Raw genomic sequence first — 19,472 nt, 5'->3', positions numbered from 1 at the left:
ATGAACACATGATTATTGAGCTGCGGGACTTCCGCGGCCTATTATATGCACCTCATTGGCATCTCCAAAGACAGGAGAGGTTCTTTACAAAGCATGTAGAAATATGACAGAAAATACTCCAAATTTGATGGAAATAAAAAAAGCCCAAATGTTTCAAAGCACAATAAACAGAAAATAAATAACATCCAATTGCATAAAACTAGTGAAAAAGGAAATCTTAAAATCAGTCAAAGAAAAAAAGCACATTACATACAAAAGAAAAAAGATAAAAATGTCTTCTCGCTTCCCATCAGCAACAATGTGAGCCATGGGACAATGGAGCAACATCTTTAAAATACTCAAAGGAAACTATTGCCAACCTAAAATTCTATACCTAGCAAAAACACCTTTTCAAAGCAAGGAATATTGTGAACTTCTTAAAGACACACAGAAGCTGAAGGAACTCATCACCAGCAGACGTGCATTACCAAAAATGTTACAAGAAGTCTTTCAGACAGGAGGAGTAATCACAGATGGGAACACAGATCTAATAAGAGCACTAGAACTGTTCACTATCTGTGTATTTATGGTAACCATCTTGCACCTAGTAAAAATAATAGTGAATTCTAATGAACATATTTTAAAGTGGATATGATGGCTGGGGCTTCTGTGATGGCTCAGACAGTAAAGAATCTGCTGGCAATGCAGGAGACCCAGGCTCAATCCCTGTGTCGGGAAAATCCCCTGGAGAAGGGAATGGCTACCCATTCCAGTATTCTTGTCTGGAGAATTCCATGGACAGAGGAGCCTACCGGGCTACAGTCCATGGGTCACAAAGAGTCAGACATGATGAGCAACTAACACTTTCATGATGGTTGAAAGGCAATGATAAAACACCAGCTATGTATTTTTCCTCCTTAGCGTTGTACTTTCATATCTGGATTCCAAAAATAAAAAACTTTTAAGATTTACAGATACCAAGTTCGTAATTTTTAACAGCTTTGCTGCATAAGTAGTTTTCTTAGCAACATTTTTATTTTGGACAAGTAAAAGTAACTTTGTTTTCCACTCTTCTGTTTTAACCAACTTATTCTTCACTATACAGATTTTCCCTTCAAAAGGCAGTACCTAAATGAAATTGTGTTTCCATATGCCATAGCCACCAATCACAACTGATGGGTTTACCTGTTGCTTAGAAGAATCTGCAGGAAATGGAACACTGGGCTTTGTAACTCATCAGACTTCTGAGCTCTTGCTGCCTTGGACCCCCTGGAGTCAACTCTATGTTCTAAGTATCTGTCAGGTCCTTAGAATTAAGTGTCTAACTCATAAGGATGAGTAACCTTGATTTATTCCTCCAGAAGGAAGCTTAACTTTTCCCTTCAGTATGCTTTAATGAAGTCTCGTCCTTTCTGCATGCCCGGGCAATGAGTAATTTCTGGTAAGTGAATGTTTTGGAAAGCTAAAAAATTACAACAAATCTTTTTATTTTATTGCCTTTTTTAAAATCTACCAAATTTTCCCTGACTTCCTAAATTATAAAACCATGTTCTAGAGATGATGTCACCTCACTTTTATCAAAAAAGAGCCACTGAATGACAACTCAAAGAGGCTGATTTGCCTTTAATGTGGCAACATGATGCCTAGGAAGTGCTTTTATTTACTGATGATTCTGCTTTCTCTGGAAACAAAGTCTCTGTAGAAATCAGGCTCCCTCCTTCAGTGCCCCTACATGGGTCCTTGCCCCTCCCCCACTGCAGCATGCTTTAGAGTGTGTTATATCTATGTGGCCTTTTGTGACACTACCACCACCGTTTTCTCACCATGTGGCTTCCTTTATACTTTACTTTTCCTGGACTTTAAGATTTGGACAATAAGACTGGATTTTGTAGACACTATTGAATAACAATTATTAGTTTTTTGTATATGGCAACTGATCAATTCAAAAATTTGAAGACTGAGTGTAATCCAATACAGGAAGTAGTACATCCTATTACCCTATTTATAATGGTGGGAAATATATGTGCAATATTTTTGTATACAAAAAAGAATGAAAGGTAATGCAGTCAGTTAAGATGAACTACCGCTAAAAGTATATGAATACATGATTTACAGAAGAAATAAAAAGTCATTAAGCATATGAATGGTCTTCACTAGGAAAGCAACAGATAGAGACTTCTATTTTTTAATTTAAATTCGAAACACAATTGTGTATTATCCAAAATTGCTTTCTGCTTATTTCTTAAAGTTTTATCAAGTCATCTGTTGAAGGTAAAACTAAAGTCAAAGTAGTAAACTATTGGAAAGACTGTTGCTGAACCTCCAATACTTTGGCCACCTGACACAAAGAGCCAACTCACTAAGAAAACACTCTTAATGCTGGGAGAGACTGAAGGCTAAAGGAGAAAGGAGCAGCAGAGGATGAGATGGTTAGATAGCATCACCAAATCAATGGACACCAATCTGAGCAAACTCTGGGAGCCAGTGGAGGACAGAGGAGCCTGGCATGCTGCAGTCCATGGGGTCGCAAAGAGTTGGACACGACTTAGCAACTGAACAGCAACAAATAAACTAGCATATTTTATTAAAGGCAATATCACAAATCATTTATAAGGATGTTATTCCTTCCAACCTCATGTACGAATTTTTTTTTTAACTTTTCATGTGTGTGTGTCCAACTGTCCCTGAAGCTGCAAATGCTCTTCTTCTATCCCATGATTATGGTTCAATTTCTACACTTCCATCTTTAATATGTTTGGATTCCATTTTAGTAGGCCTCTTTATTTTTTCCAAATAATTAAGCAGCTGTCCCAACACCTCGTATTGAAAATACATCCAATTCCACCCATCCCCCACTCCCTTGCCTCCATCCTTCACATTCTTCATTAGGACCACTATCACATATTACCCTAATCATTTCTATAGGCTCCCCCTTGGCTTCCTCCATTTGGGACCCATTCCTCTGATCCTGCCACCAACCCTCCACCCCAGGGAACTGCTGTGCATATTACACTCAAGATTGATGGTGTCACTTATTTAAACCCTTCCAATGACTTTCCACTGCTCCTAGAAGGAAATTCAAACTTTTGAATAAGCCCATAATTAGAAAGTCCATAGAATATATCATCTAAATAAGGAAACAAGGAAAATTAAAAGGGAGGCTGTTAATAACACTGGAACTGGTCTGGCAAAAAAAAAGACTGTCCTGGGCAAACCAGCCCTGACTCACAGGCATTACTGTCCAGCTCCTGCCCTTCCCTTTTTTATAAGCTGTTTATCAGCCACAGTTTGAAGTCTGCTGTACATCCTCGAACTTCACAAATTATTTTCTTTGTGGGACTTCACATACTAGTCACTGTACTGAAACCTTTCTTTCTTTGCCTCCCACTCCTGACCGATTCCTGACTCTCTGCTTACCTCACACTCAATCTCCGGCTTTCACCTTATATGGACCACATCCTCTGTCTGCAAAGTATTCTTCAACCCTGTCTCCATTCCTACATGCTCCACACTATTTCTGGGTGTTCCCTCTTTTTACCCACTATTTCTCCTATCACCTTCACTATTCTTCACATGTGTTCATGTATCTTCCTCAAGGTCTATCTATGGGGACTGCACAGAGTAGGCACTGAATTTATGTAAGAATAAATGAACAAAGATCCAACTGTGCTGACATTTACAATTTACCAAAGAAAGTTTAAACGCTTTTCAAAAATGAGTTGGCAGATCTATAGATATCACATATTATCATTTTATCGTGGGCTGTATACTTGGTTGTATATATATATGCATGTTTTTAAAAAATCATTATTACTTCGGAGGTACACTTCAGGTTTCCTTTCAGTATTGTGAATTAAATATTTTAACTGGAAGAGCAATCTTCAAAAAGTAAATAATTCGTTCCCCTATCTCCCCTAATTAGAAAAGGAAATGGCAACCTACTCCTGTCTTCTTACTTGAAGAAGTCCATGGACAGAGAAGCCTGGTGGGCTACAGTCCATGGGATGGCAAACAGCTGGACCCAACTAAGCAACTTTCACTCACTATTCATGTATATATGTTATATTCTACTGCACCTTGCTTTGCTCTCAGAAAAAAATGCAAAAAGCAAATTTTTTCATTTGTTCCCAAGACAAAAAGTATTTGATTGTAAGTATTTGAAATAGCTTAAAATTTACTTGGGAACTATACCTCTTAAAGTAATTACCTTCAAAAGAGATTCAGCGTGATGGTGGTTAGTAGAAATGATTTCAAAGAAAGTAATGTTAAACACTAGGGGAAACTACAAAGAAAAATATTTTCTTCTCGAGACTGGTGAACGAGAAATTGTCTCTGTCGACTGTACCATCATGAGTCTGCAACATTGCCCATTTTCTACATGTTATTTTCCTACATGAAAGGTGAATACACACCTTCCATGCTGACTTCTCAGCCATTCCTTAGCCACTCTGTTATATAAATGTGAAAACAGACAAAATCATTCATCTGAGGTATTTTTGCCATAACAAAGTTTAAGCACTTAATTATAAAGCTTCATCCAATGGTCTTGCACGATGCCATCATAAAGGGAACCCACATTTCTCTTCCTTCTGGAGTTTGTTTTCTTTCCTCCTGTGTGCCCCCCTTTCCGCTCACACAAAACAAAACTCTCATTACCAAATGTGTTGGGGGGGATTCTTGACACCACGCATTTTCTATGATGCCATCTGGGTGTCCTGAAATTCAACCCAGTTCTGAGTTCATCCCCCAGGAGAGAGCACCAGGTCACCACTTCAGGTGGCCACCTGTGCTTCTGGTCAACCCATTGTAGATTAGAGGTCCCAATAACCCCCTCCATGGGTTTGAACAACTTGCTCCAGCATGTCACAGGATTCAGGGAAGCACCTACATTTACCAGTTTAGTAAAGGCTATGATAAAAAGACATAGATGAACAGCCAGATGAAGAGTTACACAGGGGAGGGTAGGAGTTTCTGCCCCATGGCGTTGGGTGCATCCCCTTCCTAGTACATGGATGTGTCCTGAGCCTGAAAGTTCTCTGGACATTACACTTTGGGGATTTTGTGGAACTGTCTCATGTAGGCATAATTAATTCATCTATTATGATGCTTCCATATTTGTAACATGAAGTCAAACTGGGGAGTGGAATCATCATTACTAGAACTCATGTGAAAATGAAAGCTTCGTTTCCCCCAAATAACCATTAACTTTATAAAATCTTTAATTTCTAAAACATAATTGGTTAGAGAGTGAGGCTGAAAATTCTAAGCTTCTAATCCTGGTGTGGTCTTGCTGGTGACCAGCCTCCAGATAGAAACCCACCCAGAGTTACCACATTAGAACAGAGATGCTCCTATTGCCCTTATCACTTACAAAATTACAAGGTTTTCAGGAGACCTGTGCCACAGACTGGGTCAGAGACATATGTAAGTACAAAAGACGCTCCCAGTGCTCTCATCACTCAAGAAACTATCTAGGAACCTGGGGCAGACACATCTTCTATAACCTCATAACCAACTGAGATCCAGCACCGCTCTCTCCAGCCAAACAACAGTTTCCATCCAGTTGACTGGAAAAGGTCAGTTTTCATTCCAATCCCAAAGAAAGGAAATGCAAAAGAATGCTCAAACTACCGGACAATTGCACTCATCTCACATGCTAGTAAAGTAATACTCAAAATTCTCCAAGCCAGGCTTCAGCAATATGTGAACCGTGAAATCCCTGATGTTCAAGCTGGTTTTAGAAAAGGCAGAGGAACCAGAGGTCAAATTGCCAACATCCGCTGGATCATGGAAAAAGCAAGAGAGTTCCAGAAAAACAACTGTTTCTGCTTTATTGACTATGCCAAAGCCTTTGACTGTGTGGATCACAATAAACTGTGGAAGATTCTGAAAGAGACGGGAATAGCAGACCACCTAACCTGCCTCTTGAGAAATCTGTATGCAGGTCAGGAAGCAACAGTTAGAACTGGACATGGAACAACAGACTGGTTCCAAATAGGAAAAGGAGTACGTCAAGGCTGTATATTGTCACCCTGCTTATTTAACTTCTGTGCAGAATACATCATGAGAAACGCTGCGCTGGAAGAAGCACAAGCTGAAATCAAGATTGCCGGGAGAAATATCAGTAATCTCAGATATGCAGATGACACCACTCTTATGGCAGAAAGTGAAGAGGAGCTAAAAAGCCTCTTGATGAAAGTGAAAGAGGAGAGTGAAAAAGTTGGCTTAAAGCTCAACATTCAGAAAACAAAGATCATGGCATCTGGTCCCATCACTTCATGGGAAATAGAAGGGGAAACAGTGGAAACAGTGTCAGACTTTATTTTCTGGGGCTCCAAAATTACTGCAGATGGTGACTGCAGCCATGAAATTAAAAGACGCTTCCTCCTTGGAAGAAAAGTTACGACCAACCTAGATAGCATATTGAAAAGCAGAAACATTACTTTGCCGACTAAGGTCCATCTAGTCAAGGCTATGGTTTTTCCTGTGGTCACGTATGGGTGTGAGAGTTGGACTGTGAAGAAGGCTGAGTGCCGAAGAATTGATGCTTTTGAACTGTGGTGTTGGAAAAGACTCTTGAGAGTCCCTTGGACTGCAAGGAGATCCAACCAGTCCATCCTGAAGGAGATCAGCCCTGGGATTTCTTTGGAAGGAATGATGCTAAAGCTGAAACTCCAGTACTTTGGCCACCTCATGAGAAGAGTTGATTCATTGGAAAAGACTCTCATGCTGGGAGGGATTGGGGGCAGGAGGAGTAGGGGACGACCGAGGATAAGATGGCTGTATGGCATCACCGACTCGATGGAGGTGAGTCCGAGTGAACTCCGGGAGATGGTGATGGACAGGGAGGCCTGGCATGCTGCAATTCATGGGGTCGCAAAGAGTTGGACACAACTGAGCAACTGAACTGAACTGAACTGAAACCCTCCTAATTACTAGCTATTCCATTTCAAACACTCTTTTTTTTTTAGTTTTTTATTTTTTAAATTTTAAAATCTTTAATTCTTACATGCGTTCCCAAACATGAACCCCCCTCCCACCACCCTCCCCATAACATCTCTCTGGGTCATCCCCATGCACCAGCCCCAAGCAAGCTGCATCCTGCGTCAGACATAGACTGGCGATTCAATTCTTACATGATAGTATACATGTTAGAATGTCATTCTCCCAAATCATCCCACCCTCTCCCTCTCCCTCTGAATCCAAAAGTCCGTTATACACATCTGTGTCTCTTTCCCTGTCTTGCATACAGGGTCGTCATTGCCATCTTCCTAAATTCCATATATATGTGTTAGTATACCGTATTGGTGTTTTTCTTTCTGGCTTACTTCACTCTGTATAATCGGCTCCAGTTTCATCCATCTCATCAGAACTGATTCAAATGAATTCTTTTTAACGGCTGAGTAATACTCCATTGTGTATATGTACCACAGCTTTCTTATCCATTCATCTGCTGATGGACATCTAAGTTGTTTCCATGTCCTGGCTATTATAAACAGTGCTGCGATGAACATTGGGGTACATGTGTCTCTTTCTATTCTGGTTTCCTTGGTGTGTATGCCCAGCAGTGGGATTGCTGGGTCATAAGGTAGTTCTATTTGCAATTTTTTAAGGAATCTCCACACTGTTCTCCATAGTGGCTGTACTAGTTTGCATTCCCACCAACAGTGTAGGAGGGCTCCCTTTTCTCCACACCCTCTCCAGCATTTATTGCTTGCAGATTTTTGGATCACAGACATTCTGACTGGTGTGAAGTGGTACCTCATTGTGGTTTTGATTTGCATTTCTCTAATAATGAGTGATGTTGAGCATCTTTTCATGTGTTTGTTAGCCATCCGTATGTCTTCTTTGGAGAAATGTCTATTTAGTTCTTTGGCCCATTTTTTGATTGGGTCGTTTATTTTTCTGGAATTGAGCTGCATAAGTTGCTTGTATATTTTTGAGATTAGTTGTTTGTCAGTTGCTTCATTTGCTATTATTTTCTCCCATTCAGAAGGCTGTCTTTTCACCTTGCTTATATTTTCCTTTGTTGTGCAGAAGCTTTTAATTTTAATTAGATCCCATTTGTTTATTTTTGCTTTTATTTCCAGAATTCTGGGAGGTGGATCATAGAGGATCCTGCTGTGATTTATGTCTGAGAGTGTTTTGCCTATGTTCTCCTCTAGGAGTTTTATAGTTTTTGATCTTACATTTAGATCTTTATACATTTTGTTTGCTAGGGGTCAGAAACATTCCTCTTTAGTTTCTAAGATTCAAACCAAGATAATACTCTCAAAAAGGAGCTTACCAAGCACCTCAAGGCTTCTCCCTATGTTCTGATTAATATCAACTTTCCATGTGCAGAACATGGAAGGGCCCAGTGAAGAATGTTTCAGAGCATTCATGAATCTCCCCTAAGCTCTTCACTTTCTGTGTACTCTTCAATATCAGGCAACCATTCTACAGTAATAGGATCTTTCTTCTTCTAGAACTAAATGCAACAAATCTCTGCGCCAGCCAGTTCATCTCACATCACTAATCATAGTTCATTTACCCTTTACAGATATACATTCATTTGCTTTATATTTGCTTATATGGTTGAGAAATCATAGGCCATACATGTTCTCACTTTATGTTTTATTTAATACTTTCTTTTTCTGAATATCAGCTTCAGTTCAGTTCAGTCGCTCAGTCGCGTCCGACTCTTTGCGACTCCGTGAATCATAGTACGCCAGGCCTCCTTGTCCATCACCATCTCCTGGAGTTCACTCAGACTCACGTCCATTGAGTCGGTGATACCATCCAGCCATCTTATCCTCTGTCATCCCCTTCTCCTGCCCCCAATCCCTCCCAGCATGAGAGTCTTTTCCAATGAGTCAACTCTTCTCATGAGGTGGCCAAAGTACTGGAGTTTCAGCTTTAGCATCATTCCTTCCAAAGAAATCCCAGGGCTGATCTCCTTCAGGATGGACTGGTTGGATCTGCTTGCAGTCCAAGGGACTCTCAAGAGTCTTCTCCGACACCACAGTTCAGAAGCATTGATTCTTCGCTGCTCAGCTTTCTTCACAGTCCAACTCTCACATCCATACATGACCACAGGAAAAACCATAGCCTTAACTAGACGGACCTTAGTTGGCAAAGTAATGTTTCTGCTTTTCAATATGCTATCTAGGTTGGACATAATTTTTCTTCCAAGGAGGAAGCGTCTTTTAATTTCATGGCTGCAGTCACCATCTGCAGTAATTTTGGAGCCCCAAAAAATAAAGTCTTTGACACTGTTTCCACTGTTTCCCCATCTATTTCCCAAGAAGTGATGGGACCAGATGCCATGATCTTCGTTTTCTGAATGTTGAGCTTTAAGCCAACTTTTTCACTCTCCTCTTTCACTTTCATCAAGGGGCTTTTTAGCTCCTCTTCACTTTCTGCCATAAGGGTGGCGTCATCTGCATATCTGAGATTACTGATATTTCTCCCGGCAATCTTGATTTCAGCTTGTGCTTCTTCCAGCGCAGCGTTTCTCATGATGTATTCTGCACAGAAGTTAAATAAGCAGGGTGACAATATACAGCCTTGACGTACTCCTTTTCATATTTGGAACCAGTCTGTTGTTCCATGTCCAGTTCTAACTGTTGCTTCCTGACCTGCATACAGATTTCTCAAGAGGCAGGTCAGGTGGCCTGGTATTCCCATCTCTTTCAGAATTTCCCACAGTTTATTGTGATCCACACAGTCAAAGGCTTTGGCATAGTCAATAAAGCAGAAATAGATGTTTTTCTGGAACTCTCTTGCTTTTTCCATGATCCAGCGGATGTTGGCAATTTGATCTCTGGTTCTTCTGCCTTTTTGAAAACCAGCTTGAACATCAGGGAGTTCACGGTTCATGTATTGCTGATGCCTGGCTTGGAGAATTTTAAGCAATTACTTTACTAGTGTGTGAGATGAGTGCAATTGTGTGGTAGTTTGAGCATTCTTTGGCATTGCCTTTCTTTGGGATTGGAATGAAAATTGACCTTTTCCAGTCCTGTGGCCACTGTTAATTTTTACAATATTGCTGGCATACTGAGTGCAGCACTTTCACAGCATCATCTTTCAGGAGTTGAAATAGCTCAACTGGAATTCCATCAACTCCACTAGCTTTGTTCATAGTGATGCTTTCTAAGGCCCACTTGACTTCACGTTCCCGGATGTCTGGCTCTAGGTGAATGATCACACCATCGTGATTATCTGTGTCGTGAAGATCTTTTTTGTACAGAATATCAGCTTAAGACCACATATAGTACCACTGCAAAGGACATTTTTCAAAAAAGGTAGAAATCACCAGTTTTTGCATTTAGGTGGAGGTTTTCATTCAACAGTCTATAAATGCTTAACAGAAATATGAGATACCTAATCACTTTAATTATATAATTACCTATCTATATGTTATTCTGACTCCTGAACAATATTTCACATACAAGTACATAAGTTATCAAGTCCAAAATGTATAGGTTATGTTGACCAATCACAGCTGGAGGAAAAATAACTGATAAACTTGTACAAAAAATGGTGGGGAGAATCAAGATGGATCTACCAATATTTTACTGGAAAACTGCTTTACTCTGTAAAATAGCAGGGTCCATTGAAACACAAAATGATAGAGGAGTGAGCAGGAAATGCAGAGGAAGCTGGAGGAGGAAGAGGAATGCTGACAAGGTCCCATAGAGAAATAGATATTGTTGTCAAACATACTGGCACACCATTAACTAGCCAAGTAAAACAAACCTACACAAAATCACTTAATAGGTTCTGTATCCTGTACTCTAAACTTCATTTAAAAGAAAAATGACTTTGAAGCTCCATTCTGTCTTCCAACTTAAATCATGAGACTCCCAATTTAAGTATTTTATAGATTGTCACAACATCATCATCAAAAACGCAACTCTTCTTCCTTAACGGGATTAAAGTGATTAAAATACTGTGCACTATTCGAAAACATATTTACTTGAAAATTGATGGTTGAAACAAAATCCATCTCAAGTCCCAGAAAGTGGCCCTTTTTGAAGATATTTATTACAGGTGTCACACGTCCTCACCTTCACATTGGGTTTTGACAGTAGCTTCAACAGCTCTCTGATCTCACTGTTTAATGGCTTGTTCTGAAGCTCCTCCGCCAGCTGCACGGGAGATCACATTGACATGAAGAACAGTTAGTGAGAACAGGGTGTGCTCCACCTGTGACAACTGAGAAACTATCTTGCTACTTTCCAGCGATTAAGCTCAAGTCAGCAAGAAAGAAAACAGACTATCAATCACTGCTCTTCTTTTGAGGCTCTTAGTAGCCCTGCTTTCAGACCCAGCTCCCGGCTGAGTACAACTCAAGAAATCGTATCAGCCAGATCCCTTTCTGATTTATTGCAATGAGGGCAAACCCCAGCACTTCATCTGCAAAATGGTCTTTTGCATGCAGACAAAGGACCACTTGTAAAAGGACTGGATCAAGTGTTGACACCGTAAAAAGAAAAAAAGGAAAAAAAAAAAAACAAAACAGAAAAAAGAACTTCTGAATGAGGTGGTGAAATCCACAGGGTTTCCAAAAACCCACAGTAGCTTGCTGTTTAGAGCTGGGGTAAAAAGAACGAGAATGCCCCTAAAAGAGCAAATGATGTGAAACTTTTATTATGTTTACCTACACAGTCTGTTACATATAAAATAGGTTAATCATAAAATGACTTATAATAGCTTGACAACTATGCTGGTCCCACAGATCCTGACTGTTCTCTGACCAGGATTATAAATTCCCATTGGTTGCTTCCAGCTAGATAAAGGAGCAGAGCTTGGACCCTACCTGGTATTCTTCATTAAGAGGGCCTTTTTATCAAAATCTCTATGCAATCTTAGGCTCTCAGAAGGATCATAACATTTTCATAAGAAGAAAAGCAAGATTCAAATAGGAAAAAAAACATTCAAAATATGAAAAATGCAGCACAGAATGCAAAATATGTACATATATTTTCATTTAAAAACCCTTCTCAAAACACTGCATCAATTTTCCATTTGTCCCTATAGTTTCTAGCAAGTTAAAAATAATTTTTCATATCTTGGGAAAGGACTTTTCTCTAAATGAGGGGTGTAATAATAAATTATACACAGAAAATAAGACCAGATAAAATTGATACATTCACTGAATATATTTCAAAAGGTACTTTTCCTTTTTCAAGGTAACAATTTTACAAAATTTTTAATTTGCAAAAAGACACAAAGGGCTTTTTGCACTTTTAAACATTTAAATACACTTCTGAGATAAATTACAAAATGCTAAGATTATATTTGCACAAAAATCTCTAATTTAAAAAAAGTGCAATATGTTGTAACATGATTGTGCCTCAATTGCATTGTTTTATAAATAAGTATTTCCCCAAACTCTCAACAGTAAATGTTTTAAAACTGGTTTTCAAGGTTTTTCCAAGTGTCAAGCGTTTAGGTTCTGCAACTCAGAGGTAAGCTTCTTCACAAAACATGTATATTGCAACATCCTTGTAATTTGTAATCTCTGTAGCTACAAATGGAAGAAAAAAATGTTTGGGAACTAAATGGAAAATATACAACTTGGAGATTCACTATACAAGCTTTATTTTCTCAACTAGAATACACAGTAGTAACAAAGAAAAACAACCTCTGAAGATGGTTAGTTTTTGTTTCCATAATATTATACTTATAGCTCTAATCTCTTACTAAACTGAACTATAGTTTTATCATAGTAGTTTAAAACATTAAAAAACAGCAGGCTGAAGGATGTCACTAAAACCAGCTTCCAACCACATGTGCTTCTTGTCCAGCTTAACTGTCCCCTCCAGTTTATCCAGGTCTGCGCTCAATTCATCTGAGTCCGAAAGTTAACAGTAAGAAACAGCAAGTTAGTTCCCTGTTCCACATTTAAAATAAAATTATAGCTACAGGAAATTAACTACTCCATCAATGCCAACTGCAGCTCAAATTTATTTTTTGGTTATGAAGGTAATTTGGAAAGGTCTCACATCCATAAATCATTACCATGCTTTATAATCCATTTTAAAAACAACCCTGTCTTTTTATGTATTTCATCCGCCTCATTCCTATGCTAGCATCTGTCGTTTTCAGGACTGTCAGCGATAGAGCCATCTCATTTGTCTCTATTTCTCCAAAGCATTTCTCTTGCCTGGGACTTTCTCAGACACTGGCAGCTGATAGCATCTCTCCCCACAGAGGCACAGCCTAAAATTTCTATTCTGTAGTTATCAAGGAAGGACTAGAGGGCATCTCCATGCAAAATCTTTAAGATAGGAAAGTGAAGGAAAATCAGCCTAGGGTCAGTGTAAACTCAGTGGTAAACTCAGGCCTTTTAGAGGCATCTACAGCTTCTTTCAGTGTGCAGTTCCAGAGCACACACATCTGTCTACACTAGGATGAGTCCTGCCCCAGGGGGTCGCAGAGGACGAGTCCCCCTGAGCCGGGAAGGCACACTTACATCATTGGCCAAGGCTGCCGCGCCCTGGAGGACGGGCACAGGGTTCTGCTTCTCGTAGTAGTGAAGTTTCTCATGAATCTAGAAGAAAGGCAAACGCATTTAAGTTCACCTGCCAGCGAACCACCTGAGACATTTACACATTCTGATCATTTCAATAGAGACTGGTCTACTGAACATTCTAGATAAACATGTTTCTATAAACCCACAGATGACAATAGGTGTGTATAATTCATCTAGGACAACACTTCCATGTTTGTAACATGAAGTCAAACTGGGGGGGCAGGGGGTGGGATTATCGTGACACAGAACTCACGCGAAAATGAAATCTTTGTTCCCCCCAAATAACCATTAGTTTTATACAATCTTTAATTTGTAAAACATAATTGCTTCAGTACTTCAGGCAGTGGTCATAGGTTATATTCCTGCTAAAAACATAAATTATGATTAAAGCTAAGCAAGAAACTGGCAGCCACATCCTGACGGTGTGTAATAACGGCCCAGAACGAAGAACCAGGCAACATGCAGACTAAGGGCCAGCCCTCTAGGAAGACATCTCACCCAGCATAGAGCTCCTTCACGCCTTTATTTTTTCCCCTGCACCCATCCAAACTTCTACAAAACAAAGGGATTTCTCATAACTAGAGACATCTCTCATAACTATTCAGCTTCAGTTTTTCATTTTGGAAAACCAGTAAAAATTCTCTTAATACAGGATAATTTTATTCTTCATTTCCCATCACCATTACCCCAGGAACACAAAAGAATATATTTTAATGCATTACAGGACAAACTGAGTTCCTTTAAAAAAAAATCTAGAATGATAGTTAATAAAAAATAAATTAAAAAATACAACCAGGAAGATAGTTAAGAAATGAAAGGTGCTTTGACAAATGTCTAACTCTTAGCACCTAAGTGTAATCTATTTCAGCTCTTACGTGGGTGCCTTTACATTTTTATGCTTGAAAATATACTTTAGCCTCTTTGTATTTACATTTGAGATGACTGCTCTCCCACTTATATATGAAAAACGGTTGTATCTCATGATTTCCTGTTCTTAATAGGTATCAAGTAAAATACTCTCTTAATTATGCTTGAAACTAAGCAAACTCTCGTAAAAAGTCTGGAAGACAGATTTTATTTTGATTAGCCAGATGCTATTGCTAAGAGAGGATTTTCTTACCTTGTTGGCAACCACAATGCAGAGCATCAGGGAAAGAGTTTTGACACTTATGATATTACCAGAATGATCAAGGTAGCGTTCTTATTTAACATTTTGGAAGCTTGCAACTTTTATCATATTATGAAAATAAGCAAATTTTGGAGAATACAAGCTATGAAACAAGTAATAGTTGATTTGAAGAAACTATTAAAGTATACTCTAAAATAAAAACCAACCATCCTAAAAGTTAAACTAATTTTGCTTAAATAATTATCAAGAATTAGGTCACTTGAACAGATACTATCATAGAATACTAAACTTCCTTGCCCACAAAACTCATCTAACTGTATTGCAGCTACCTCTTTAAGCGTCCTGCCTTCCTGCAACAATAAACCCCAAGGCTTAGCCAAATCAGGCTTTCACCATATGCCTGTACTACCTCAGACTAGTCATTAGTACTCTTAATAATACGGGCTTCAGTGAGTTTAGTAGATTTTAATTCCATGACCCTCACAAGAACATTGAAAGGTAGACAGCACCATCTTACAGATAAACAGATACACAGTTAAATGACTGGCTGTGGTCCCACAAATAGTAAATGGAGGAGCTGGGATTTAAAACTCAGGCCATCTGGCTCAGCATCAGAGCACTTAATCACTCCACTAGTCTGTCTCAGACTAACATCTCATCCACATTCTCCGCTGACCTCATTCACAGCTGAGTGAATATGACAGAAAGGAGGCTGGATAGAGAAGCGACAAATCACAATGGCTGTTGCCAATGACAACAGGATGACTGACAGTTCCCATCCACCCCTCCCCCTTGGTTTTTCCTTTCTTCTGGTTGCTCATTTTTCTCAATTTATCAAACTACTATAATTATAACCTAAAATTACATGCCCCAGATAAGTGCTCTATTTCTCCATTTAATTTGCTGCTTCTGAGTATCTTTTAAAAACAGCTTCCTCTTCCTACATCATCCTCTCTAGATCCTCACTCAAAGGTGTAAGAGTCCATCCCTCCCTGCCCATCCCTGGACTCTGTATTACACTGCTGCTGCTGCTAAGCCGCTTCAGTCGTGTCCGACTGTGTGATTCCATAGACGGCAGCCCACCAGGCTCCACCGCCCCTGGGTTTCTCCAGGAAAGAACACTGGAGTGGGTTGCTATTTCCTTCTCCAATGCACGAAAGTGAAAAGTGAAAGTGAAGTCGCTCAGTCGTGTCCGACTCTTCACGACCCCATGGACTGTGGCCTACCAGGCTCCTCCGTCCATGGGATTTTCCAGGCAAGAGTACTGGAGTGAGCTGCCATTGCCTTCTCCAGCTATACTATACTAGCAATATTTTAAATGTTCTCCTAGAATTTCCAGTTACTGGAAACCCTTTGTTCAAAGGTGTGCTACTTCAAAACATAATTTTAAAAATTAAGTTGGTTAGCAAAGTGAAAATTACTCTAAATAATTTTGAACTGTTCACTTTTTCCAAACATACTGAAATTCTGTTTTTTTACTAGTATTTATAATGGCTGTTATTTAGTAGCTCAGTCGTGGTCACTCTTTGCAACCCCATGGACTGAAGCCTAGCAGGCTTCTCTGTCCATGAGATTTTCCAAATAAGAATACTGGAGTGGGTTGCCATTTTCTTCTCCAGGGGATCTTCCTGAGCCAGGGATCAAACTGACATCTCCACTGCAGGCAGATTCTTTACCACTGAGCCACTAGGGAAGCCCAGTATACTAGGAACAAAACTTTAAAACCAAACTGATGTAAAAACTGTAATACACAAACAGGTAAGATGTACAGACGTGACCCCAAGGTTCACAAAGAAACCTTCTGAGGCTGGACCTGCCCTGCTTGCCCAAGAGCTGAGTCACTAGCCTTGGGGTTCCTGGACTGAGCATGGCTACTGGACGTGAGGAAACGAATTTTTAATTTTCATTTAAAAATTCCTATGTGACCAGTGGCTTTTATATTAGATAACATGGCAATACTTTATATTATTCACTCTGTAATGCCCCAGAAAAGTTCACGCTGATATATAGTTTGGCAAGTTCCCCTGAGGGGTAACATTCTGGAATCCAAAAGACAGATAAATAATCCAAGATGTCCTTCAGCAATAAGACAAATAGCATCCCTTACTAAATACAATGGATCACCAAAGCTGAAAAATCTCATTTATTTTAATTAAACAGTTCCCTTTGCAGATTCAACTACATAATAAAAGTGTACTTCGCTTTTCTCCCTTGAAGAATAAGAGAGCAAAAATGGAAGAAACTGAAGATAGAAAGAAGCTAGGGGTTAAAAAAAAACTGGAGAGAAGAGGAAAACTCTGGTTACATTAATTTCATATGATAAAAATATATGCAATTATTCAAAAAAAATCCTAAAAAGGAATGGCATATGTTAAAATGTTTACAACACACTATTAAGAAAAAAGGACAATTCAAAACACACATACATTTATGCTCCATTAAATAGTGCTCATAAGGGCTTGTTTTCTATAATTACATATCTAAACAGGAGAGAAGTTATTTAAAATAAAAGTCATTTCTAGATGTAACCAAATCTTATAGGAAAGCTCTGCTGCTGCTGCTACTGCTAAGTCACTTCAGTCGTGTCTGACTCTGTGCAACCCCATAAACGGCAGCCCACCAGGCTCCCCCGTCCCTGGGATTCTCCAGGCAAGAACACTGGAGTGGGTTGCCATTGCCTTCTCCAATGCATGAAAGTGAAAAGTGAAAGTGAAGTTGCTCAGTCTTGTCTGACTCTTAGCGACCCCATACACTGCAACCCACCAGGCTCCTCCGTCCATGGGATTTTCCAGGCAAGAGTACTGGAGTGGGGTGCCATTGACTAAGTACCTTTATTTACATTCACATCTTGAAAATAAATGTTCAATGTTTGTAAGGAAATCTGGTGCCAGTATTCTCACTTTGGTACATGTACAGAAGAAACTGCCTTAAATAAGCTTCAGTAAATAAAACCTGACTAGTCTCGATGCAATCATTTGTTTTAAATAATGTCTCAATGACGTGTAGAGGTAAACTGCCAAACACAGCCGAGGTTATCTGAATGACAGTAAATAAATCAAAGCTGTAAAATCCTTTCCTTCCCTTCTGAGTATTAAAAAGCACTGAAAAGAACTATACAGTAGTTTGAATCTCTGCTGTGTTCAATCATAGTACTCATCCAAAAGTGGCACGTGTTTGCATACAGACACTACATGCACGCACTGTGTGCACACACACACCTATCGCCCTCCTTTATTTAAAACACAGAGAAGAGGGAATTCGGTATTAAAAGAAGACCCACTGGGCACAATGACAGCCAAGAATTACACATGATACTGTGTAAACATTTTTTAAAATGAAAGTATGCTAATGGCTGAGACCCTCTTTTAAGACTAATAATTTAATCTTTCTCCAAAAAGGCGGGGGGGAAACCTTTAGCTCAAGAAAACAAAAGGCATGAGGAAGAGAAGTTGTGAATTTAAAACAAGAAAACAACCAAGAGCAGAGGCAGTGGTGCCAACTGTGCGTCCTCCTCTGAGCCTCACACGCCTCGTCTCCCTCTCAGGGCTAATTTTCTCGGCTGACACCTCCAGAATAAAACAAAAAAGGGTATAAAACTGAAGAGAGTTGAATGCTTGTTTTATTCTTGCCTTTAAGGTGATAAACATTGGCTTTACAGTGCCATAGACCTATCTTGTGAAATCAGTATCTACATGCTCTAAATTTATTAAGAGTACTTTTAGAGAATGAATGCTCAAATCCACAAAATGTTTTATAGTATATGCATACTGTTTTTCCTATCTGACTGATTAATATGAGTTCTCTTTAGAGGTTTCCAAATACCAACCCATCCCTGTATTCCCACCATGAACTTCATGTATTACAACATATTGTTCTTTTAATCAGTGGAGAATTCCATTGACCAATACTCTATTTAGAATTTCTGCATCAATATTCATAACTAATACTGGTCCTTCTTTTGGTCCCCACTGGGTCTTTGATATCAAAGCTACACTTTGATTATTTTTAAACTATGGAAGCTTTCTCCCTTTATATGCTTTGGGAGCGTCTAAATACCAGCGGAGTGATATCTTTCTTAAATATCTGATGGTGTTCCCCTGAGAAACCAGCTGACTCTGGTATTTTGATATTTTATTTCCTCTGCTTTGTTAATAGCAATTTCTCCAATTTGTTGTTTCTATGTGTCGTAGTAGGTGCAGAAAATACTATTCCCTAGAAAGTTACCTATTTTTGTCTGGCTTTAAAAAGAGCTATCTGAAGCTGCTGCTGCTGCTGCTGCTAAGTCACTTCAGTCGTGTCCGACTCTGTGCGACGCCATAGACGGCAGCCCACCAGGCTCCACCGTCCCTGGGATTCTCCAGGCAAGAACACTGGAGTAGGTTGCCATTTCCTTCTCCAACGCATGAAAGTGAAAAGTGAAAGTGCTACTCACACAAAATAGTCTCTTAGAAGTCTTTGAATTTACTCCATAGTTTTTCTCTTGTTACCATTTCTTATTTGGTGTTTGTACTTTTGATCTACACTCTCGATAGTTACTAAGACCAAACTTCTTAGCCCTTTATTCTTATACAAAGCTTTTTGGATCCTATAATCAAAAGAACCACCAAGTAGGTATGTCTTAATTTCATTCTCTCTCTGCATCCTGGGAGTTTTCCTGAGATCTAATTCCCCTTTTACTTTGTTCTCTTAAGCGTTGTCTAATCTCTGATGAATCTAGACACAGAGTTTTTGGGTGATTTTTTTTTTTAATGACTATACTTTTTATTTCTATAGTTCAAAGAATTTGATAGATCTTTCTGTTCTCTTTTCCTACCACCAATTACTATGATCAAGGCCTTCTTT

General features: G+C 39.2%; 1 protein-coding gene across 2 annotated transcripts in view; it reads right to left on the bottom strand.

The window, feature by feature from the left end:
• The window catches only part of MPP7 (MAGUK p55 scaffold protein 7), a 230,689-nt gene that overhangs the window by 71,737 nt on the left and 139,480 nt on the right, over nt 1–19,472 (bottom strand). For both annotated transcript variants that reach the window (XR_011248147.1, XM_069547756.1), the window contains exons 4-5: nt 13,442–13,519; nt 11,031–11,111 (exon numbers count right to left, since the gene is read on the bottom strand). Coding sequence is in view for 1 of the 2 variants with exons in the window: in XM_069547756.1 (XP_069403857.1) it covers nt 11,031–11,111; nt 13,442–13,519 (159 nt within the window). In the remaining variant the exon portion in view is untranslated. The remainder of the gene's footprint in view (nt 1–11,030; nt 11,112–13,441; nt 13,520–19,472) is intronic.

This window comes from Ovis canadensis, chromosome 13, assembly GCF_042477335.2.
Source record: "Ovis canadensis isolate MfBH-ARS-UI-01 breed Bighorn chromosome 13, ARS-UI_OviCan_v2, whole genome shotgun sequence".
Lineage (NCBI taxonomy): Eukaryota > Metazoa > Chordata > Mammalia > Artiodactyla > Bovidae > Ovis > Ovis canadensis.
Note: the sequence above shows the minus strand (reverse complement) of the source record. Positions and strands in the feature narration are given on the sequence as shown.